At 39.8% G+C, this 25680-nt stretch overlaps 1 protein-coding gene across 1 annotated transcript in view; it reads left to right on the top strand.

Moving 5' to 3' along the window:
• The window catches only part of LOC147640102 (oxysterol-binding protein-related protein 4B-like), a 4937-nt gene extending 545 nt beyond the window's left edge, over positions 1–4392 (top strand). Inside the window, exons 2-6 of the mRNA XM_086777100.1 lie at positions 843–1088; positions 1645–1741; positions 2712–3003; positions 3411–3513; positions 3716–4392. Of these exons, the coding sequence (XP_086633226.1) occupies positions 843–1088; positions 1645–1741; positions 2712–3003; positions 3411–3513; positions 3716–3967 (990 nt within the window). The 3' untranslated portion in view covers positions 3968–4392. The remainder of the gene's footprint in view (positions 1–842; positions 1089–1644; positions 1742–2711; positions 3004–3410; positions 3514–3715) is intronic.
• Positions 4393–25680: the final 21288 nt, after the last annotated feature.

Below are 25680 nucleotides of genomic sequence, written 5' to 3'. Positions count from 1 at the left end.
CCTCTCTCTTTTATATATATATATATATATATATATATATATATATATATATATATAGAGGTATATGGGAGAGGAGAGAGAGAGAGAGAGAGAGGTATTAACGTCAGTAGAATGCAACACAAGGGCATCTACGACCAACGGTGGGACTTGAACTCGGGTGGATCATGGCCATGAAGAGAGAGAGAGAGAGAGAGAGAGAGAGAGGGAGGTGTGTATATATATATATATATATATATATATATATATGAGAGAGAGAGAGCCTCCAAAAAAAGAAACATAATCTATATATATTTTTTGCTTTAATTTCAAAAGAAACTTGATTTGGCCAAAGTTCCACCAATTATTTGCTAAGACTTGACTTTTACAATCGCACACCACAAAAAAATTAAGGTTGGGAAGATGACACAAAAATACAAGGATCAATGATCTTTTTTAAAGAAAGTAAGTGTAGTAGGTTTTGGGCATAATATGTGAGAAACTTGTAGAGGAATTAGGAGTTTCCTTTTCAATAGTCTTCAATAGCTCACATAAAAATATTAGTGCTCATCGATGTTACGTATACGTTGATATTTGACATTAGATATTTTAAGATTCGAGTGATTTTAAAATGTATATTTCAAAGAATGGGAATGGGTAAGGCCTCTCTTTCTCTCTCTCTCTCTCTCTCTCTCTCTCTCTCTCACACACACACACACACACACACACAACTAGATGGAGTTGACTAGATCTTTATTCTATATGTTGTTCTTATGTGTTCTCAAAAACTTGCTAAGATTTATTTAACTATAATAGTATTTAGAGTTTAAAGGCATACCTAAAATGAGGATCTTTTTCTTGTTTAGGTGCCAGTTCAATTAAACATGCCAAAGTCCCAGCTACAAGTGTATGGAGAAAGTGTGTATTGTTGTGGCGATGACTTATTGGGTGCTTGTGCAAGGGGACCCAACCCACTAGAGCGTTTTTTGCGAGTGGTTGCATGGCATATCTCTACCACCAGGCTTGCCCCTTTTGCTCAAGCTCCCTTCAATCCCATTTTGGGAGAGACACACCATGTGTCATGTGGAAACCTCAATGTCTTACTAGAGCAGGTTCTCTCCATACCAAGTTTCTAAATAAGTTCGATGATGCATACATGTGGGTGCATGCGCATTTGCACATGCATTGAGAGAGAGAGAGAGAGAGAGAGAGAGAGAGAGAGAGAGAGAGAGAGAGAATTTCTGCATATATCTCAAGCTTTTGACATAGAATCTACTATATATTCTTCAAGCTTTTATGACTAAGCATACATATGTTTATGTACTTTCAGCTATATTAGATAGCAATACCATACAATTGTGATACATAATTGCATGTGCATATGCATTTGTTACATTAATATGGGTGTCCATAATAAAGTATGTACACAAGCCTTCCTATCTTACCATGCAATGTTTTTAACCATGCTCAATATATATAGAAGCCTTCCTATCTTACTGTGCAATGTTTTTAACCATGCTCAGTATATATAGAAGCTTTCCTATCTTACCATGCAATGTTTTTAACCATGCTCACATTGTAATCACACATGCATTAAGGTGAACCAAGATTTTTTTTAAAAGGGTTTATCATCACTAAATAATTAATATAAAGAACTTTAACTCACAGGTCTCCCATCACCCACCTATAACAGCCTTGTATGCAACAAATGAGGTAGCAAATCTACGACTACAATGGTGGCACAATGCTTGTCCACGATTTTATGGTAAGGGGACTTCTCATATGTCATAATTTGGTTGTGTTGGACTTTTGATGTAAAAATGATGTAGCTTTTTAAGTGTTCTTGAATGTCCAATTGTTGGATTTTTCATATGATGGTAAATCATCTTACAATCGTAACATGGGCCATGAACTGTGTAAATGAGATTATGTTTTGGTTCCCATATGAACTAGTGCTGTACAAAATCTTTTTAAGTGATCTTTTGTTATATAATTGTGATGTAGTTGTGAGAGTTTATGGTGGGGATTATCACTCATGTTCTAAAAAGTGAGGGTATTCACTTCTTAGAAGTTGTGAAAGTTTATGGTGGGGATTATCACAATGTGGGTTCTAACAAGTGAGAGTATTAACTTTTTATGTGAGGTAAGAGCCGAGAACTCCATGTGGATTGTACACAATTGGAGACCCCACAAGATGGGAGTTTTTAATCGTAGTAGGCTAATGCTTGTCTTTAATACATTCTTTACACAAGCCAAGGGGGGAAATTCATTTCTCTTAAATTACAAAGCCTCAAGGAAAACCCTCAAGGAGATGGTATTAATATTAATGCAAAACAAAATTAGTAAACATAAAAGCTATATTTAAGGCTTTTTATATCTACTCATACTTATGGCATTGATGTTGAATGTTTTGATTTTTAATATTAACTTTAAAGACATGCTAGTAGAAACATATAGCAAAGAAGTTTCATGGTTGAATGAGGCCGTACATGTGATAGTTATTGACATTATGTGAATAACATTCAATAACATTTCATGACTTAAAGCCACTTCTAAGGCTCAATTATAAGAAAAAATTAAACGTTAGAGGATACCATGTGGATTGTAGGCATTATGATTTTAGTGGTAGGATATATGCCATTTAAGTTTTAGGATTGAGTGAGTTACAATAATGAAATTGGTATATACAAGTTCAATATTACATTTTTGACTTTATTCATTATTACGATACACAGGAAACAAGGTGGAGGTGACCATCAAAGGGAAGAGAGACTTATGGCTTGATTTGCACAAAGAGACTTATGAGATGACATGCCCAAAGTTATTGATTCGACTCTTCCCAGCACCTGGAAATGAATGGGTTGGCAACACAATGGTCAAGTGTAGCTCCTCTGGCCTTGAAGCCATTCTTATCTTTAAAGGGAAACCATTCTTTGGGCTAAGAGGAACTTTGGGACAAATTAGTGGCCAAATCCTAGACACCACCGACAATACATTACTTTATGAGCTCAGTGGTGGTTGGAACAGGTATCCTTTATATTGTTGTTTCATTTGTTGTTATTATTATTTCAAATTTTGTTTATTGTTCAGTAAGGCATGATCTAGCTAGCTACTATGTTCATTTATGAAGGTTTATGTTGTGAATACACTATATTGGTAGGAAAAGGTTATGATTAGTCAAGCTAAACACATGCTTAATGGAGGTTTGATTGCTTTAAAAATGAATCTACATGCATGTGCCATTTCTCATATTGTTCAGTAAATTGTATTAATGATATACCTTATAGCATTGGAAAAACAAAATTTAGGAATCAAATCTAAACATATCTACGGTCTTATGTAAGGGATACATTTAAAGCCTTAACCCAAAAAGAGTCTTACAAATAAATGAAACTAAAAGGCTATTTAATTGATGCTTGTGTTGCATTGTGCAGAGTGGTAACAATCAAAGAGGTAAAAACAGGGGAGATGAGTGTCTTATTTGATGCCCAAACTTCGCTTGACAACTTAAAGGCCCCTATGGTGCAAAATATAAAGGTGAGCTCCCTTAACATTCTCCATTTTGTAGCTATATACTTTTACACATTCTTGAAGTAGCCTTATATTAATGTTAACACTGTTTAGAATTAGTAGAGAATAGAGGTGAATAAATTTATTATTTTTTTGTATTTGCAATTCAAGCACATTTGAATTATAAATACTCATGTAAACATGTGGGGGTGGCTTGGATGTATTACAGGATTTGAAGGAGACAGAGTCTATAGTGGTGTGGAGGGCAGTGATGGAGGGGTTGGTGAGGAGGGATTGGGAGGTTGCTAGGAAGGCTAAACATGAGGTAGAGGAGAGGCAAAGGGCCCTAGCTAAGCAACGAAAACAAGAGGGTAAGCTTTGGACTCCCAAGTACTTTGAGCTAGATGGCGACAAGTGGCAATGGTGCCACACATGTGAACCAATACACCAAGCTCCATTAGTGGTCTCATTGAACCCTTAGAGCTCTTTGGTCTTTAAACCAAATTAAGCCACACTACTTAATATAGCAATCAACTCTCAAGCCGAAGGTGAAATGAAATTGGATGTAACCTCTCACTCCAAGATACACTTGCTTATTTTGCATGGTTATTAGAGATTAGATTCAAGGATCATAGCACCCACTGGCACAGGATTGGTTATCCTAGGTATTTCACATGCTCATTGTAAATGCCCTCAAACACACCATCAATTCTTGTACTTGTGAAGTTTACCAAATGCAATGCCCACAATCTACACTTACACAAGTTTACTTAGGTTCCCTAAGGCCTTGATTGATATTTGTTTTTGCTCCTACAAAAGAAACCCCTTCAATCATACACAATGTCATCATGTAAAGCCTCTCTTGCACTATTGCATACACAAGGATATAAAAATACTTGCATATTCTTCATGAGTATGCATTGGTAAATAAATTATGTCATGGTTATGTGGATGAGTAAATGTACGCTATCGAGGTGCTAAATTATTTCATCAGTTAGTTTGTAGTATATGTGTGAATGTATAGTTAATGCATCTAAATGCTTAGAATGGACTCACAATTCTAATTGGAACCGTTGATTTAGTTCTTTAAATGGCTAAGGAGGGACCATTGAGTATAGTTAATACATGTTAGGAAATTGCAGCTTCATGTGTGTGTCTTGTATAGCTTGTTTGTGTAACGTGTACTATTTGTGTGTGAACCACCTCTTAGTACGTGCAAGGATGTTGTGTGTGAACAGCCTCTAAGGCTTATGTGTATGTAGTAAGCACTGATATCATGGAAGCTGCCAAGTGTCACTGCCCTAGTATTTTTGAATTAGTCAACAGATAAGGAGGCTCCATAGCCCACGAAAGCATTGTTAATGATGAATTTCTTCTCTAATCAAATCATCATTGTATCATGCAAATAAACTCTATCTTGACTCTTACGCTTTTTTCTCTCTTTATATATCTGTGTGTCTCCCGCATCTCCACGCACAACATGATGATGAAGTGCTTCGACGTTGCCTTGTAGACCCTGCATCCACGTCCACATCCACATTTCCTTACAGATGCTATGTAACTCTGCCACTATTGTTGCCTGACAAAGCTTCTATGTGGCCATCTACTTATTTTCAATCGACATGTCTTTGATTGTTGCTGCCCCTGTGCCTCTGTGCATGCTAGCACCAACGAGACTGCCTAGTTGTCTGTAGAGACGACCACTCAGTCGACTCTGGTTCAACACACCGACTAATTTGCCAAAGATAAGGTTAGCTAATTATTAATTTTTTTAAAAAAACCTTAGCTTCAAACTTTGGCGTAAAAGAATTTCCATAAAAGGCTATCCACATAAGAAGTTGTTCACATAGGGAACAAAAAGAAGGCATTTTTGGGCCGCATGTAATTCTATTGTACTTCATCAAATGCTTTCACAACAACAACATGGGCCTCTACATCCATTCTTCAATCATCATCATTATCCATGCATGGGCTTCAAGACATAGTGTCATGGAAACGTCACCGAAAAAAGGCACTTTACCATCACGATTAGGGGGGGGGATTCTTCCTCGAAATCCTTTTGTAGTTTTTATATGCATGTGTGGGTCATGGGTCCTCTACTTAGGTCATCCCCTGAAAAGATTTGTAATAAATGTTATGTGTGTGTTTTTCTCTTTGTGTGCTTTGAATCAGTTACCTTCAATAACACTTCGCTAAAAATCCCTTATCAAAGCAAGGGGAGATATTGTGATTGAAACCAATATAGGACATGGACAAGTAACTCTTAGTGTTACCTTGGCCTGAGAGTCGGGGACAAGTTACATGAACCTCAGAGCCAAGAATGATAAGCCTCTGAGTCATTCGAGTGTTGAGCCTTTGAGCTTGTTGAGGCCAAGCTTACCAGACTCTGAGCCAAGCTTACTAGCCTTTGAGCCAAGTTACACGAGCCTCTGAGCTTGCAACTAGAATATGCCAAGTTCATACCAAAGTTGGAGCATGTGTATTCGTACGTAGTGAAAGTTCCTCATCACAATTCCACCTTCGCTCTGAAGGGGGGTTTATTAGGAAATCGGAGCTTCATGTGTGTGTCCACAATGTATATGTGTATACGTTGTTTGTGTATCCACGTATGTATGTACTATTTGTGTGTGAAACCACCTCTTCGTATATGTGTAAGTATGTTATGTGTGTGAACAGCCTCTAAGGCTTATGTGTATGAAGTAAGCACTAATGTCATGGAAGCTACCAAGTGTCATTACCCTAGATTTTTTGAAATAGTCAAAAGATAAGGCTCTACAGCCTACAAAAGCATTGTAATTGATGAGTTTCTTCTTTAATAAAATCATCATTGTATTGTGTAAATAAACTCTATCTTGACTCTTGAGCTTTGTTCTCTCTCTACATATCTCTCTGCCTTCGGCATATCCACACACGACATGATGAAGTGCTTCGACCCTCCATAGCCAGCACTTGTGCTAATTCTAATTGCCTTGAATGCATCTAAATGCTTAAAATGTACTCATAATTCTATTTGGAACGGTTGATTTAGCTCTTTACAATAGCCAAGAAGGACCATTGAGCAATTTATTCCATGAATTACAATGAAGGTCTGGTTATACCAATCATATATGGAGGTGGAATCTATTCTTTTATATGTTTGTATGATGTTCCTTTTCGACAACGATGCAAGAGGGAATGCTCCGAATGTGGTCCCAATTCTTCCCTTGGGAGTCCCTCATGGAGGAAATGGCTAGGTTAGCTTAAAAATAATTTAAAAGAGGTTTTTGGATTAATCCTTGATGTTAGCATTAATTAAGAAAGATAAAGGATATCATTTGTTTTTCCTCTAGGAGTCACATTCACCTTTTTCGTATTGGAAAGAGGTAATGTCTCCATAACTTAAGGCAATGAACAACTGTTAAGAGTTCCAAATTATGGGTGGCATAGTTGGCCTCATATTGCTTCAGCTTGTGAGAAGTATAAGCCACCAGTCTTCTTTCTTAGGCTAAGACACCACCAAGTGCTAGACTACTAGAATCAGTGACCACCTCAAATTCCTTGGTGAGATCAGGAAGTATTAGGACTTGTGCGCTGAGGTAATGATGGCTTTGATCCGATCAAAGCTGAGTTGATGGATTATAAACCACACTATTTTGCAATCCTTCTTAAGAAGATCAGTCAAGGGTGCAGCTACTAGGGAGTAATCTTTGATGAAAATCCTTTATCATCCTATGATTCCTAAAAATCCATGAACTTCACAGACTAAATTAGGGGGTGGCCATTCTAGTATATCCTTGACCTTGGTGGGATCTACTGAATTAGGGGGCGGCCATTCTAGTATATCCTTGACCTTGGTAGGATCTACTGACATACCATCTTGGGAGATAATGAATCCAAGATACCATGACATCACAGTAAAATCATAGAGGCCATAACGGGCATTGAAAGTTGTCTTGGGTATATTTGCTTCCTTGACTCTCATTTGACAGTAGCCAGACCTCAAATCTATCTTAGAGAAAACATTGGCCCCATGAAACCTGTCAAGAAGTTTGTCGATGCGAGAGATAGGGTACTTGTTCTTGACAATGACTTGATTTAGCCCCTGATAATCTATGTAGAGATGAAGAGTTCCATCCTTATTCTTTTAGAAAAAAATAGGTGCTCCCTAAAGGAGAGGTGCTGGGGCGTACAAATCCTTGCTCAGTGAGTTGGTGAAGTTGGTCCTTGAGCTCAATGGCTTCAGGGAGAGACATGCTATAGGGTCTTTTGGAAACAGGTTGAGCACTAAGAATTAGCTTGATCTCATGGTCGACTTCTCGAGGGGTGGTAGTCTTGTAAGCTCATCAAGAAAGATGTTAGAGAATTCTTGGAGCCAAGAGGGTTCTGATTCCTTAATGGGTTTAGCATCTTTGTTGAGCTCGATTGTTTTCCCTTATGTGCTCCCTTGAGAAGATGTTTTGCTTTGACTACCCTAGACTTAGGTTTTACCTGTCTTCCCCTGAACTAGGACTACTTGGCCGTGCTCATTTTTAAAAGTGATACTTCCCTGGTTGCAGTGAATACTAGCATTGTTTGCGACTAACCAGTCCATCCCAAGGATCTCATCATAAATGCCTAATGGTAGGACTCATAAACGCCTGATGGTAGGACTCTAAAATGGCTATGAGTTTGTTCACTACCCAATTCAAAATCAAGGTTTTCCTATAGAGTGGTGAATAGAGTGGTGAGATACTACTTCCTTCCCCATTACCTAGCTCTACAACCATTTTCCTAGATGGTTTTTGATCTAGGTTTAATTTCCGTAAACACCTTCTTGGAGAAAGAAATACATGGGTACTACCACAATCAATAAAAAATTGGAATGGCTTACCGTGATGAGAAGCTGGGGTTCGAATAACACCAAATTGTTCGTTAGGACCCTGATGCTCTACCGCCACATGGATGGTGGCACGCTCTTCTTCAACCATTTTCAAAGTTGGTTATTTATTTATAGCACAGGCATGGGCAACTGCCCTGTGACCTCCTCTGCCACTTCCACCACCTCTTGCACCTTGGTGGATGGGGGTTCCATGGCCTTGATTTGCTTGACCACTTTGAGAAAACGATGTCGCAAGCTTTGGGCGATTGGCTTTAAAGTGTCCGAGCTCATTGCAATGGAAACACACAAGGGCCTCCCTAGTAGAATTAGTATTTGTGTGGGGATCAAAGAGGTTGGTTGGCCGACCTCGGTTGTAGTTGGGAGCATTTTTCTGGGGCTTCTTGTAAGATTGATCCTTAGGGTTTGATTTAGGGTGAGATCTCTTCTGGGGCCCAGATTTGCCAGCCTTTACCTCCTTCATAAGAGGTTTGGCTCGTATGAGAGCATCTTGCAATGTACTTGTTCTCATTGCTTCGAGGCGAGAATCCAAAGGTTCATTCAAGCCTTGGAAAAAGCGGGCTACTTGCTAAGAGGTAGTCATGGGTGGGACATATTTCCAGAGAGATGTCATCCCAAGTTTGGGAGTGTTCGATAACTTCCTTATCACATGGCACCGTTGCTTTCACCAGAGCTTAGCATCCCGAGTGAGGCAAAACCATGCAAGCGCATGGATTGGTTCACAGCTCCAGTACCGGTGCCGGTGGCGGCTGAGAAGTAATCATCTATTTCTTCAATCCATACCTTAGCAACCTTCTCAATTTTTGAACCTTCCCCTTTAAAGGAGGGAGGTTGCATCTATTTGAGTAGGAGCTTCTTCTCCTATGTGTCTATGTATAGCGCATTGGGGGGAGGAAATTTATCGTCCTGGCCATCATTGCAAGGTTATATTTAGAATCACGAGACTTATACTTTACATTACGCTCAAGATATAAAGCAAAACCTTGAAATCATTTTATTTCTCAATTCAAATATTTGCAAGGACAAGATTGATTACAAGGATTTGAGACTAATGTATTTAGTCTTATTCATAATAATAAAAATGAGACTTCTAGGCTTAACTAAGGCATAAGACTCGAGTGGTTCACGTAGGTGAATATATGGGGGTTCCGCCATGGTTTCTAGCATATGAGAAACTGATGGTAGGGGAGGTAGACACGGATTATATTGCATTCCATAAAAGTTACTCGATAAAGAGAATGTGGGGGAGAGGGAGAGCTTCAAACCCTAGCAAGCAAACACACACACACAAGAGAGAGCAAGACACAAGAGAGAGATGGATAGTTGAATTTTCTTCTATCTTCTTCTTCTCTACTGAACCAACATAACATAAAGATAAGAGTACACACTATATGGGTTAGTACTCAACTACTACAACATACAAGGGTCGGTCCATAATGTGAACCCGACTAAATGAGCTGCGCTATAACTATGTTAGTCTCTAGTAATCCAAAATGGCTGTCACACATAGCCTGTCATCCCACTAGCGGCATATCACCCATAATCTCATCAACCATGCCAGTGGTGTAGATGCAGAAGCTATCACCCAGGCGGGTCATTAATGTCTTTTCGTAGCACTAGTTGAGCTCGATATCTCAACACTCCCCCTCAAGCTCAACTCCACACACTACACTCCAAAGTAAGCTCAACTCCACACACTACACTCCAAGTAAGCTCCTAAACCTATGGAGCTTCTATGTGCCCAATGCCTTTGTGAAGATGTCAGCCACCTGATCCTCTGTGTGCTGACATATACTAGATCTACATCTCCTGCTAGAACCTTCTCCCTCACAAAGTGATAATGCACCTCAATGTGCTTCGTTCTAGCATGATATACTGGGTTACTAGCCAACTGTATGCTGCTCATGTTGTCACAATATATGACAACTGCCCTATCACACGGGCTCTCCCATGTCACCAAATAGCTTCTGAAACCAAGCTACCTCAAGCTGCCATAATAGCACCTCTGTACTCTCTGCCTCTGTACTCGACAAGGCAACTGTTAGCTGCTTCTTACTGCTCCAACTCACAGCAGCACTCCCAAATGAGAACATAAAACCATTGGTAGATCTCATGTCTGCAATACTACTAGCCCAATTAGTATCTGTGTACCCATGCAACTGTATCTTTGTACAAGCCTCATAGAAAAGTCCATAATCAACTGTGGACTTTATGTAGTACCTGAGGATCCGTGAAAGATCCTTGTACCCACCGCGCAACGAATTCTGGGGTGCTAGCAGTGGGAGTAGCACTTCTTGCACGGGGCAGGGTCCCTCACTTGGGGCCTCGCCCCCACATATATCCAGACAAGAGACTAATCCCTCGGTTCTTCCAAAACGAACCCGAAAAAACTTCCCTTGCCCGGAAAGCACGGGTGATTCCTCCAGGATAATTTTTACTCTAACGTAGTCAAGAGCCTTAACTAACAAAACTGATCTGACGACCGAACCCGTAAGTCCCATAGTCAGATCAAGGAAAAAACTTGTACTTGGATCATAGAGACCAGCACTTTTTTCCTCATTGAGAGGCGCAGCCATTGATTCTTTTCCATAGAACATTTTTTTTCCAAGATTTACTTCATCTATCGTACCATAACAGAATTGAGTCTCATTTTAGGGATCCATCAGTCCAGCCTATCCAGTCCCGTGGGTTAGCCAACCACCCAACCACTATAGTGATGGGATCCATTTAAGAATTTGGTTAGGTTTTGTCTTGGGTACGAGGGAAAAGAGTTCCCAGGCCCCCTAGTCGGATATTCATGCAAACATAAAACTAGTCACACCACTTACACACCCAACATGAAATTGCCTTTTTCACAGATTCAACTATCTTTAAAACAATCTTTTAATGAAACCATAGTATCACTGATCATAATCCTCCAAAATATCCGGTTGAATTCTTATTTCCAATCATTCCTTCATCGGTGTACCTATGGCATCATTGGTAACTAGATCGCTCACCACCTATCCACTCAGGGGCCTTTTCAATAGTTCCTAGCTCATAGTATCCGGTAATATATTCACTTATAAAAATCAAAATGGAATCTCCGTTGAAGATCAGTAAGATCAACTAACAGATCCATATAAAAGAGCCATGGACTCATCCGTTGAGGATCAGTAAGGTCAATCAACCAGATCCATGCCTGGTTTTAGAAAACAACTCTTACTCCTTGTTCCATATCTTCCACGATGCACGTGTGGGTATCTTCGGTGACCTAGAGCACAAGCACCGTATGGTCAGCACCCTCTAGGATCCTTTGCAGGTCACCTAGCGCTTCACTCATAGGCCGCTTCCTTGTTCCCTCATCCACTGTACCGAAAGTTCCATATCTTCCACGATGCACGTGTGGGTATCTTCGGTGACCTAGAGCCCAAGCACCGTATGGTCAGCACCCTCTAGGATCCTTCGCAAGTCACCTAGCGCTTCACTCATAGGCCGCTTCCTTGTTCCCTCATCCACTGTACCGAGGCTAGTCACAAGACCTCGGCCGATCTTGCTACGCGAGACGTCCTCTGTTGACTCTCCGTCTCAGCTGTTGCAACTTTATCAGTTAGGTCTCCACGACCTCATTCACAAGACGGTGCTTCCCCATCATTCTTGACATAAAACAGTCATTTAAAAATAGGTCATAAATACAGTTTTTATAACGAACTCTTGCTTTTTCACATTGTTCCAAGTCAATCCTCATTTATTTCATATGTATTCCCATTCTCATCACATCATTTTCCATCTCATCGCATCTTTCCTCATTTATCCACATCAGATCTCATCCACTCGTATCTACCCATATCCACATCTCATCACATCATATTCATTCACATCACATATCATCCATTCACATCTATCCCAATTTACATCACATCTCATTCACTCACATCCCCATTCACATGATATCACATCTCATTCATTCACATCCCGATTCACATCACATCACATCTATTCACGTCCATCACATTCATTTACATCACATCTATCTAATCGTTCATATGTATGACTACCCACATCTATCCATACATTCATATCTATCACTTTACATCCACATATTCTTTCACATACACATCCACATCCATTCTTTCACATATATCCACATCCATTCTTTCACATACTCATCCACATCTATTCTTCACATACACATCCACATCCATTCTTCAAATACACATTCACATCCATTCTTCGCATACACATCCATATCCATTCTTCACATACACATTCACATCCATTCTTCACATACACATTCACATCGATTTACATCCCATATCATTCATTTACATCCCGTTTCCCATGACATCACATCTCATTCATCCACATCACATTACATCTCATCCATTCATTCACATCTATCTGACTCACATGTCATCACATCTATTCACATCACATCTCATTTCTATGCAAGTTTTCAATTTGATTTTCTTTTGAATACAAGGAGTATTTCTTGAATCAGTATCCTCAAAACTTCTTGATCGGAATTTTGAATTTCATACCAGAATTCATCTATTCTATAACCTTGATCCATAGATCAATTCAAAGGGTCTCAAACTTAGTTTCGGATTTGGCGGGAGTTTTGAGGGTATTTTTCTAAACTGGTCACACCTTCTTTCCTCGAAACTGACGAAAGAGTTTGGTATTGGTCATAGTCTGATTCAAGGTTCGAATCGGATAAGATTTTTCCTGAACTATCTTTCTCGAAAAGGTTTGGTGATTCAGTTCTATTTTACTAAATTTCTTTCTTTGAATATTCTCTTAACTGATTTCTAAATTAGTTACGAATTCTAATGAGGAATAAATTAATCATTTATCTGAATATTTCGATCTCAATAGATTTCTGATTTTTTTTTTACAATCCGTGTGAATATAAAACGATAAAAATTTCTCTCTCAGAGTATTTAATTATTTATTTATCAAATACTCATAGAATTTAAACATAGAATTTAAGAGAATTCTAATTTTGATATAAAAATTCTTTATGCATCTATTTATGCATCAAAATCAACTTCAATGGGAATAACACTTTTATTTAAAAAAAAGTGTATACGTTGTTTGTGTATCCACATATGTATGTACTATTTGTGTGTGAAACCACCTCTTCGTATATGTGTACGTTATGTGTGTGAACAGCAGCCTCTAAGGCTTATGTGTGTGTAGTAAGCACTGATGTCATGGAAGCTGCCAAGTGTCATTACCCTAGTTTTTTTTAAATAGTCAAAAGATAAGGCTCTACAGTAGCCTACAAAAGCATTGTAATTGATGAGTTTCTTCTTTAATCAAATCATCATTGTATTGTGTAAATAAACTCTATCTTGACTCTTGAGCTTTGTTCTCTCTCTACATATCTCTCTGCCTTCGGCATATCCACACATGACATGATGAAGTGCTTCGACCCTCCATAGCCAGAACTTGTGCTAACTCTAATTGCCTTGAATGCATCTAAATGCTAAATGTACTCATAATTCTATTTGGAACGGTTGATTTAGCTCTTTACAATAGCCAAGAAGGACCATTGAGCAGTTTATTCCATGGATTACAATGAAGGTCTGGTTATACCAATCATATATGGAGGTGGAATCTATTCTTTTATAAGTTTGTGTGATGTTCATTTTCGACGACGACGCAAGAGGGAATGCTCCGAATGTGGCCCCAAATCTTCCCTTCGGAGTCCCTCATGGAGGAAATGGTTAGGTTAGCTTAAAAATAATTTAAAAGAGGTTTTTGGATTAATCCTTGATATTAGCATTAATTAAGAAAAAAGGATATCATTTGTTTTTCCTTGTTTTGAAAATATCAAATCTCATGTAGAATTGTTACTTTCTCGAAAAGATAGTGTGGTTTTGGATTGAATTATTCTGTTGCTATCTTGCTTAAATTAAAGTACAAGTAAATCTTCTCCTTGCCTTGATGCTAACCCCGTTCTTGTGCTTGTGTAGCCGGGCGACGACATTAGCAAGGCCCAAAGTCAGCCCAAGGTATCCCTCATACCATGGGAAGTTGGAACTCACTAGTTTGGTGAGAACTCTGGATATTGCCTCGTTTTGCGGGCCCAGGCTAGTGCAGTAAATAAGCCCACCCTAGCGCGTAGACATCCCTCCAAGGAGCAGGAGGATCAAGAGGCGGAGCTTGAGAATGCTGTAAAATCCTATACTAGGGTAAAATCACGCGCATATTTCAAATTTGGACTCATTATTTTAAGATTCTAAGTGAAAATAGCTCAATTATTGAAATTGATGCTTTTTACACTATAAAAAGGACCATAATTTCATCTATTAAATGGACATATATTATTATTGAAGATGGGCATGTTACATCCTTCCCCCCTTAAAGAAATCGAGATGTCCTCATCTCGTCTCATGAATTCAAGGTAATCTCTTAAGAGTGTAGCTTCATCTTCCCAAGTTGCATCCTCTTCGGGGTAGTCTTTCCATTGCGCTTAAGAGTTCGATTTCAACTACTTGGTTCACTCTCTCAGTTTGGCCATCGATCTCTGGATGGTAAGCTGTACTAAAGCAAAGTTGAGTACCCAAGGCCTGAAATAAGGACTTCCAAAACTTTGAAGTGAAGTCAAAGTCCCGATCACGCTGACTATCCTTTTCACTATAACATGAAGCTTGAAGATCTCGTTGATGAATAATCGGGCAACATCAGAAGCTTTGAAGGCTTTCTTTGCCGGTATAAGATGAGCTACTTCGATGAGCAAGTACACCACTAAAAAAATGGAATCATATCCTCCTTATGCAGTGGGGAGACTTGTGAAAAAATCCATCCTAATGCATTCCCACTTCATTTGAGGACTTGGATGAATGAGATGAGATGTGTATGATGTGGATAGAAGTGGTGTGATATAATGTGGATAGAATGTATGTGATGGGATGGTGATGAGAATGAATGTGATGGATATGAATAAATGAATGTGATGGATATGAATAAATGAATGTGATGGATATGAATGAATGTGATGTAATGGATGTAAATGAATGTGATGGACGTGAATAGATGTGATGTGATATGAATCGGGATGTGAATGAATGAGATGTGATGTCATGTGAATTGGAATGTGAAGTGAATGAGATGTGATGTAAATTGGGATAGCTGTGAATGGATGATATATGATGTGAATGAAAATGATGTGATGAGAATGGGAATACATATGAAATAAATGAGGATTGATGTGGAACAATGTGGAAAGATGAGAGTTCATTATAGAAACTGTATTTATGACCTGTTTTATGTCAAGAATGCTAGGGAAGCATTTTTACCGTCTTGTGAAGAGGTCGTGGAGACCTACCTGATAAAGTTGCAACAGCTGACGGAGAGTCAACGGAGGACATCTCGCGTAGCAAGGTCGGCCAAGGTCTTGACCAGCCTCGGTTTGATTTAAATGGTGAGCTTCCGGTACGGTGGATGAGGGACCAAAGAAGCGGCCTATGAGTGAAGCACTAGGTGACCTGCGAGAAGGATCCTAGAGGGTGCTGACCATACGGTGCTCGGGCTCTGGGTCACTGAAGATACCCACACGTACGTTGTGGAAGATATTGGAACAAGGAGTAAGCGTTGTTTTCTGAATTCAGGCATGGATCTGGTTGATTGACCTTGTTGGTCCTCAATGGATGAGTCCATGGCTTTTTTATATGGATCTGTTGGTTGATCTTGCTGATCTTCAATGGAGATTCCATTTTGATTTTTATAAGTGAATATATTGCCAGGTACTATGAGCTAGGAACTATCAAAAAGGCCCCTGAGTGGAGAGGTGGTGAGGAGCGTTCTGGTTGCCAATGATGCCATAGGTACACCGATGAAGAAAAAATTAGAAATTAGGATTCAACCGGATATTTTGGAGGATTATTATCAGTGATACTATTGTTTCATTAAATGATTGTTTTAAAGACAGCTGAATCTATGAAAAAGGCAATTTCATATTGGGTGTGTAAGTGGTGTGACTAGTTTTAAGTTTGCATGAATATCCGGCTAGGGGACCTGGGAACTCTTTTCCCTGGTACTCGAGACAAAACCTAACCAAATTCTTAAATGGATCCCATCACTATAGTGGTTGGACGGTTGGCTAACCCACGGGACTAGATGGGGTTAGGCTAGACTGATGGATCCCTAAAATGAGACTCAATTTCTGTTATGGTACGATAGATGAAATAAATCCCAGATAAAAATTGTTCTATGGAAAAGAATCAACAGCTGTGCCTCTCAATGAGGAAAAAAGTGTTGGTCTCTATGATCCAAGTGCAAGTCTTTTCCTTGATCTGACTATGGGACTTAGGGGTTCGGTCAAATGAGTTTTGTTAGTTAAGGCTCTTGACCACGTTAGAGTAAATTTATCCTGGAGGAATCGCCCGTGCTTTTCGGGCGAGGGAAGTTTTTATGGGTTCGGTTTTGGAAGAACTGATGGATTCATCTCTTGTCTAGATATCCGTGGGCGAGGCCCCGGATATCTAGATATCCGTGGGCGATTCATCTCTTGTCTAGATATCCGTGGGCGATTCATCTCTTGTCTAGATATCCGTGGGCGAGGCCCCGAGTGAGGGACCCTGCCCCGTGCAAGAAGTGCTATTTTCGCTACTAGCACCCCTGAATTTGTACAACTTTCATAACTATTTCTATAATATTTCATATTCACTTCCTTTTGTACAACTTTTTCATAACTATTTCTATAATATTTTTCCAATCTAAGAACCTAATTAATAAACCATAGACTCAAGATTAAGATTAGTTCAAGTTCAGTAACTTAAATAAAATTTTTAGATAGAGAAAATTTGTGTCAGAATTTAAGTTTCAGAGGGAACTGGCCACTCCGCCTCAAACTTCTATTATGAAGGAAGTCATGGATGGAATTAATCTGGTGGTATGGGACATCAGATTGGTTTCATATACTTACTCCAGACACATTTATGTCTTCTATCTTCTACCATCCTATGCGTGTATGTACAACACGCCTAAGTGGTATGGGACACTTAGACTCGTCTTACATACATTCATTTGATTGGTTCATTGCATATGCATTATGTGTAGATCTAGTCTTCCACACCAATCATGAAGCCATCCTCTCATACGTTTATGCAATTGCATATCGAGGACGCCCATATATGGCATGCTTGTGGGCCTCCACTGTTTGTTTTAGTTGGTTCGTATGGAGGGGTGATTCCCGAGGTACTTACGCCTGGAAAACATGTGTGTGGCTGTTATTTGAATACTTATGGGTTGTCTATATCTCAAGACAACACTGGGATTAATTGATGTGTTCAATTAATTGTTTAACTAACATGGATAGTGTCTGAATAAGTGCAAGGGTATCGATTGAGGTGTCGCACTGCATGAGATGTGTGAGGGTACCGATTCAGGTGTTGCACTATACGAGGCTACCGATTAAGGTGTCGTATGGCTAGTGGATTGAGTGATGGTGTGAAGATCATGATCATTTTTCTTTTGTGAATTGTGTATTACATTTATTATTTTTTATCAGTGTGACTATCACCAATTTTGGTGTCATACAAGTTTTTCTTGTTGGTATTCCATGTCCATAAGAACCTCTAAGCCATGCCTTTGTGCCTCTAAGCTATGTTCGGACCTCTGAGTTTACCTTGCAAATGACATCAATAATCTTGTTCTCTTGACATTTTTCTTACACAACTAAGGACAGTTGCTTCCTCAAACAGGAAGACTGTTATACAGGTATATATTTTATCATGTTTTTTATGAATTAATAATCGTATAAAAATATGTTTAATTTTAATTTGTGCAGGATTCAGCTTAATGGAATGTGGAAGTGAGCACAAGATTAATATATGTGTAAATGTACACAAATTTATTTTATGTAACAAGGCCCATTAGCAATTATATTTGGGCAAAGGTTTTTATATGTACAAACCATAGGGATTTTGATATGGTTATAAATATGTAAAGCAATACCCCAAAAAGTGGAAAAAACAAACCTTAGGGATTTTGATATGGTTATAAATATGTAAAGCAATGCCCCAAAAGTGGTAAAAGAAAACCCAATTTGTACGCTCATCTATTCTTAGCTCCTTGGACTATTTTTATGAATAAAAATTCTCTAAATACTCATGTCATGGAAGTGGAGCTACACGGTAGGGAGGAGATTGCACCCAATCTTGTCTTGATGGTGATGTTATTTTATTTCCTTTTCTTTATGTTATGCTATGTTGTTTGATTTCAATTTAATTCAAGTCTTTGTGTTAATTTTTGATATATTTTAGGAGTTTTCAATTATTTCTTCAAGAAGTACAAAAGGGTCCCGTGACACTTGTGTAAAGGGAATTCTTTCAGGATGAGTCGTGAGTGTTGGTTGACCTAACAAATCCCATAACTGGAGGGTCATGAGATTGTGTTCTCGTGTTCGATAAAGTTATGCTTGAGCTATGGTGATTTTATTAGAAAGTTCCAATCCAACTAGAATCCAAGGCATCTTTTCAGTAAGATATGTTGGAAGTTCCAGCTCTTCCAAGGTCGTCCTCCCATAAGAGCAATTGCACAATGTTTGCAGGGGTGTTCAAGGTGGCTATTTGCACACGGATTTATCAATTGAATATAACAAGCCACATATCCAAGTTCTACCAAGGACAACATCATACTCAAGGGAATCTAGGATAAGATTGAATGCAAATTACACATCTCCACCGATTTTTTGAGTAGCATAGCTAAAGTAACTGGGAACTTCAATATTTTGTCCATTGGCTCCTCTTGCAAGACCATTGTCTGTAGGGATGAGTTTAGGTTGTCCCAATGACACCCAAGTATCTATTGTCATGATGTTATGACTAGCTCGAGGGCTAATCAATGTGCAGCCTAACATCATTGCCTGTAGGAAAATCTAGCCATACCATGATAGAATCTTCAAGAGGAACCATGGATGTTTCAGTTTGTGTTTTTGCTTCAGATCTCGTTTCTATTTCATATTCCCATTCACTTTCATCCTCTTTTTGGCTCTCAGCTTTTTCAAGAGTACCCAATGTATACAATGGCGATTCTAAATGAGGTCTCTTTGGAAACTTGTGAATCCTCACAATCCTATTCTATGGAGCTCTTTATGTCTTGGTATAACTCATGTTTAGTCCTTAAAGAAAGTGCAAGTGCTGATGTTATGCTAGCTTCACCATGAGAGAAGAGCATTCCTCCAAATGAGGTTCTGAGAGACTGCTTTAATTTCATAAGGTATTCATCGAAGTCCTCACGTGCTTTCTCAACTGCATAAATCGTGCAATCCGTCTCTAATGACTCTTCTAGAGAGTATGTCTTCCTCTTGAAAAGGGAAGCGGTACTCCTCCGCGTTTTGTATTTTGGTTACTTTTTTAGGATTGGCATTATGAGATTCAATTACAATGGGTGATCGTCGTGTAAGACACTCAACCATGCTAAGCATGGTTGAGTGTAAGACACTCAACCATGCTAAGCATACTCTCCTGAGCCTGCTTTTTATGTTCCACATATGTCATGTGATCATAATTTTCAATTTGGGGTGGTTGGGCGGGTTCTAGTTTCTTGAATTGTCTATGCTTTGTAGTGAGTGTCGAATCAAAACTTGTTTCATCCACTAAGTGACGTACTAGAACTTGTTTCATCTTCTGATTTTCTTTGGATCATCAGTTTTCCATTATGTTTACCCATGCGACGAGATCGAATTCTAGTTTTTGTATCTGGTGTCGCACATGTGGGTGTTGTGGTTTTAGTGGTGTCCTTTGAGGTGGATGCTTTTGCATCATGTGTAGCTTTTGGCTCTTTTGGGTTTATGTCCCCTTTTGGGTTTATGTCCTTCACAGGCTCCTTTTCCCTATCCTCTCTTTCAACCTTGGTTTCGATAGTTTATTGTCCCTTGTTTTTCTTGGGTTTAGAAGGTTTTGTTTTCTCTTTTGGTTTCTGCTTTAAGGCATGTTCTTCTACCCATTTTGAAGTGTTATCTTTTGCATTCTTTTTTACACTCTCTCGTGCCTTGGCTTGTAAGCGTGTAAGTACATTCAAGGGTACCATGGATAATTGCCCATTTTGTACACTTAAGATGTTAAGAGTTGTATTTTGTGAGACAAGGTGCATTAAAGCGACTCGTCTTGGGCAATCTTGAAACATGTGATCAATGCCACATCGTTCACACATGGGTTGCAAAGTGTCAGTGACTATGGGCATGGAAGTGTTCCAAACTGTGTAGTCTACCACTTTGTGAAGTCCACGATAACAGAAACACTGAAGTGTTTGCTTAACTGCTTCCTGAGCGGTTTCCACCCTTTGGATTGTTTTTGTTTGGTGCATGGGAGATGGAGGTTTTGAGTCAATTGTGGATGAATTAGGACACTTTGTAGTATCATGACCAAAGGATATATGTAGTACACAAAGATAGATGCCTTGTATGCACAATGGGGATTGGAAAGTATTAGGACTTGTGCGCTGAGGTAATGATGGCTTTGATCCGATCAAAGCTGACTTGATGGATTATAAACCACACTATTTTGCAATCCTTCTTAAGAAGATTGGTTAAGGGTGCAGCTACTAGGGAGTAATCTTTGATGAAAATCCTTTATCATCCTATGATTCCTAAAAATCCATGAACTTCACAGACTAAATTAGGGGGTGGCCATTCTAGTATATCCTTGACCTTGGTGGGATCTATTGAATTAGGGGGTGGCCATTCCAGTATATCCTTGATCTACTAAGATACCATCTTGGGAGATAATGAATCCAAGATACCATGACATCACAGTAAACTCATAGAGGCCATAACGGGTATTGAAAGTTGTCTTGGGTATATTTGCTTCCTTGACTCTAATCTGATAGTAGCCAGACCTCAAATTTATCTTAGAGAAAACATTGGCCCCATGAAACCTATCAAGAAGTTTGTCGATGCGAGGGATAGGGTACTTGTTGACAATGACTTGATTTAGCCCCTGATAATCTATGCAGAGACGAAGAGTTCCATCCTTATTCTTTTAGAAAAAAACAAGTGCTCCCTAAGGAGAGGTGCTGGGGCGTACAAATCCTTGCTCAGTGAGTTGGTGAAGTTGGTCCTTGAGCTCAATGGCTTCAGGGAGAGACATGCTATAGGGTCTTTTGGAAACAAGTTGAGCACTAGGAATTAGCTTGATCTCATGGTCGACTTCTCGAGGGGTGGTAGTCTTGTAAGCTCAAGAAAGATGTTAGAGAATTCTTGGAGCCAAGAGGGTTCTGATTCCTTAATGGGTTTAGCAGTTTTGTTGAGCTTGATTGTTTTCCCTTATGTGCTCCCTTGAGAAGATGTTTTGCTTTGACTACCCTATACTTAGGTTTTACCTGTCTTCCCCTAAACTAGTACTACTTGGCCATGCTCATTTTTAAAAGTGATACTTCTCTGGTTGCAGTGAATACTAGCATTGTTTGCGACTAACCAGTCCATCCCAAGGATCTCATCATAAATGCTTGATGGTAGGACTCTAAAATGGCCATGAGTTTGTTCACTACCCAATTCAAAATCAAGGTTTCCTACAAAGTGGTGAGATACTACTTCCTTCCCATTAGCTAGCTCTACAACCATTTTCCTAGTTGGTTTTTGATCTAGGTTTAATTTCCGTAAACACCTTGGAGAAAGAAATAAATGGGTACTACCACAATCAATCAAAAGTTGGAATGGCTTACCGTGATGAGAAGCTGGGGTTCGAATAACACCAAATTGTTCGTTAGGACCCTCACGCTCTACCACCACATGGATGGTGGCACGCTCTTCTTCAGCCATTTTCAAAGTTGGTTCTTTATTTATAGCACAGGCGTGGGCAATTGCCCTATGACCTCTGCACGTCCACCACCTCTTGCACCTTGGTGGATGGGGGTTCCACGGCCTTGATTTGCTTGACCACTTTGAGGAAACGATGTCGCAAGCTTTGGGCGATTGGCTTTAAAGTGTTTGGGCTCATTGCAATGGAAACACACAAGGGCCTCCCTACTAGTAGAAGTAGTATATGTGTGGGGATCAAAGAGGTTGGTTGGCCGACCTCGGTTGTAGTTGGGAGCATTTTTCTGGGGCTTCTTGTAAGATTGATCCTTAGGGTTTGATTTAGGGTGAGATCTCTTCTGGGGCCCAGATTTGCCAGCCTTTACCTCCTTCATAAGAGGTTTGGCTCGTATGAGAGCATCTTGCAATGTACTTGTTCTCATTGCTTCGAGGCGAGAATCCAAAGGTTCATTCAAGCCTTGGAAAAAGCGGGCTACTTGCTAAGAGGTAGTCATGGGTGGGACATATTTCCAGAGAGATGTCATCCCAAGTTTGGGAGTGTTCAATAACTTCCTTATCACATGGCACCGTTGCTTTCACCAGAGCTTAGCATCCCGAGTGAGGCAAAACCATGCAAGCGCATGGATTGGTTCACAGCTCCAGTACCGGTGCCGGCTAAGAAGTAATCATCTATTTCTTCAATCCATACCTTAGCAACCTTCTCAATTTTTGAACCTTCCCCTTTAAAGGAGGGAGGTTGCATCTATTTGAGTAGGAGCTTCTTTTCATGTGTGTCTATGTATAGCGCATTGGGGGGAGGAAATTTATCGTCCTGGCCATCATTACAGGATTATATTTAGGATCACGAGACTTATACTTTACATTATGCTCAAGATATAAAGCAAAACCTTGAAATCGTTTTATTTCTCAATTCAAATATTTGCAAGGACAAGATTGATTACAAGGATTTGAGACATGTATTTAGTCTTATTCATAATAATAAAAATGAGACTTCTAGGCTTAACTAAGGCATAAGACTCGAGTGGTTCACGTAGGTGAATATATGGGGGCTCCGCCGTGGTTTCTAGCATATGAGAAACTGATGGTAGGGGAGGTAGACACGGATTATATTGCATTCCATAATAGTTAAAGAGAATGTGGGGGAGAGGGAGAGCTTCAAACCCTAGCAAGCAAACACACACACACACAAGAGAGAGCAAGACACAAGAGAGAGATGGATAGTTGAATTTTTTTCTATCTTCTTCTTCTCTACTGAACCAACATAACATAAAGATAAGAGTACACACTATATGGGTTAGTACTCAACTACTACAACATACAAGGGTCAGTCCATAATGTGAACCCGACTAAATGAGCTGTGCTATAACTATGCCAGTCTCTAGTAATCCAAAATGGCTGTCACATAGCCTGTCATCCCACTGGCCGCATATCACCCATAATCTCATCAACCATGCCAGTGGTGTAGATGCAGAAGCTATCACCGAGGCGGGTCATTAAATGTCCGCCCGTAGCACTAGTTGAGCTCGATATCTCAACACTCCCCCTCAAGATCAACTCCACACACTACACTCCAAGTAAGCTCCTAAACCTATGGAGCTTCTCTGTGCCCAATGCCTTTGTGAAGATGTCAGCCACCTGATCCTCTGTGTGCTAACATATACTAGATCTACATCTCCTGCTAGAACCTTCTCCCTCACAAAGTGATAATGCACCTCAATGTGCTTCGTTCTAGCAGGTTGCTGGCCAACTGTATGTTGCTCATGTTGTCACAATATATGATAACTGCCCTATCACGGGCCCTCCCATGTCACGAAGTAGCTTCTGAAACCAAGCTACCTCACAAGCTACCATAGTAGCACCCTTGTACTCTACCTCTGTACTCGACAAGGCAACTGTTAACTGCTTCTTACTACTCCAACTCATAGCACCACTCCCAAATGAGAACATAAAACCATTGGTAGATCTCATGTCTGCAATACTACTAGCCCAATTAGTATCTGTGTACCCATGCAACTGTATCTCTGTACAAGCCTCATAGAAAAGTCCATAATCAACTGTGGACTTTATGTACCTGAGGATTCATGAAAGATCCCTGTACCCACCGCGCAACAAATTCTGGGATGCTAGTAGCGGGAGTAGCACTTCTTGCATGGGGCAGGGTCCCTCACTCAGGGCCTCGTCCACATATATCCGGACAAGAGACTAATCCCTCGGTTCTTCCAAAACCAAACCCGGAAAAACTTCCCTCGCCCACGGAAAGCACGGGCAATTCCTCCAGGATAATTTTTACTCTAACGTAGTCAAGAGCCTTAACTAACAGAACTGATCTGACCGAACCCGTAAGTCCCATAGTCAAATCAAGGAAAAGACTTACACTTGGAGCATAGAGGCCAACGCTTTTTTCCTCATTGAGAGGCACAGCCATTGATTCTTTTCCATAGAATAATTTTTTTCCAAGATTTACTTCATCTATTGTACCATAACAGAATTGAGTCTCATTTTAGGGATCCATCAGTCCAACCTAACCCCATCCAGCCCCGTGGGTTAGCCAACCGCCCAACCACTGTAGTGATGGGATTCATTTAAGAATTTGGTTAGGTTTTGTCTCGGGTACCAGGGAAAAGAGTTCCCAGGCCCCCTAGCCGGATATTCATACAAACATAAAACTAGTCACACCACTTACACACCCAACATGAAATTGCCTTTTTCATAGATGCAGCTATCTTTAAAACAATATTTTAATAAAACCATAGTATCACTGATCATAATCCTCCAAAATATCTGGTTGAATTCTCATTTCCAATCATTCCTTCATCGTGTACCTATGGCATCATTGGTAACTAGATCGCTCACCACCTATCCACTCAGGGGCCTTTTTGATAGTTCCTAGCTCATAGTACTCGGTAATATATTCACTTATAAAAATCAAAATGGAATCTCTGTTTTGAAGATCAGCAAGATCAACCAATAGATCCATATGAAAGAGCCATGGACTCATCCGTTGAGGATCACCAAGGTCAATCAACCAGATCCATGCCCAGTTTCAGAAAACAACTCTTACTCCTTGTTCCATATCTTCCACGATGCACGTGTGGGTATCTTCGATGACCCAGAGCCCGAGCAGCGTATGGTCAGAACCCTCTAGGATCCTTCGTAGGTCACCTAGCGCTTCACTCATAGGCCGCTTCCTTGGTCCCTCATCCACCGTACCGGAAGCTCACCATTTAAATCGAACCGAGGGCTGGCGAACCGAGGCTGGTCAAGACCTCGGCTAATCTTGCTACGCAAGACGTCCTCCGTTGACTCTCCGTCAGCTATTGCAACTTTATCAATTAGGTCTCCATGACCTCATTCACAAGACGGTCACAATGCTTCCCCATCATTCTTGACATAAAACAGTCATTTAAAAATAGGTCATAAATACAATTTCTATAACGATCTCTCGTCTTTCTACATTGTTCCACATCAATCCTCATTTAATTCATATGTATTTCCATTCTCATCACATCATTTTCCATCTCATCACATCTTTCCTCATTTATCCACATCAGAACTCATCCACTCGTATCTACCCATATCTACATCTCATCAC

Source organism: Cibotium barometz, chromosome 3, assembly GCF_041138505.1.
Source record: "Cibotium barometz isolate CiBa-2024 chromosome 3, ASM4113850v1, whole genome shotgun sequence".
Classification (NCBI taxonomy): Eukaryota; Viridiplantae; Streptophyta; class Polypodiopsida; order Cyatheales; family Cibotiaceae; genus Cibotium; species Cibotium barometz.
This window is presented reverse-complemented; position numbering and strand designations above follow the sequence as displayed.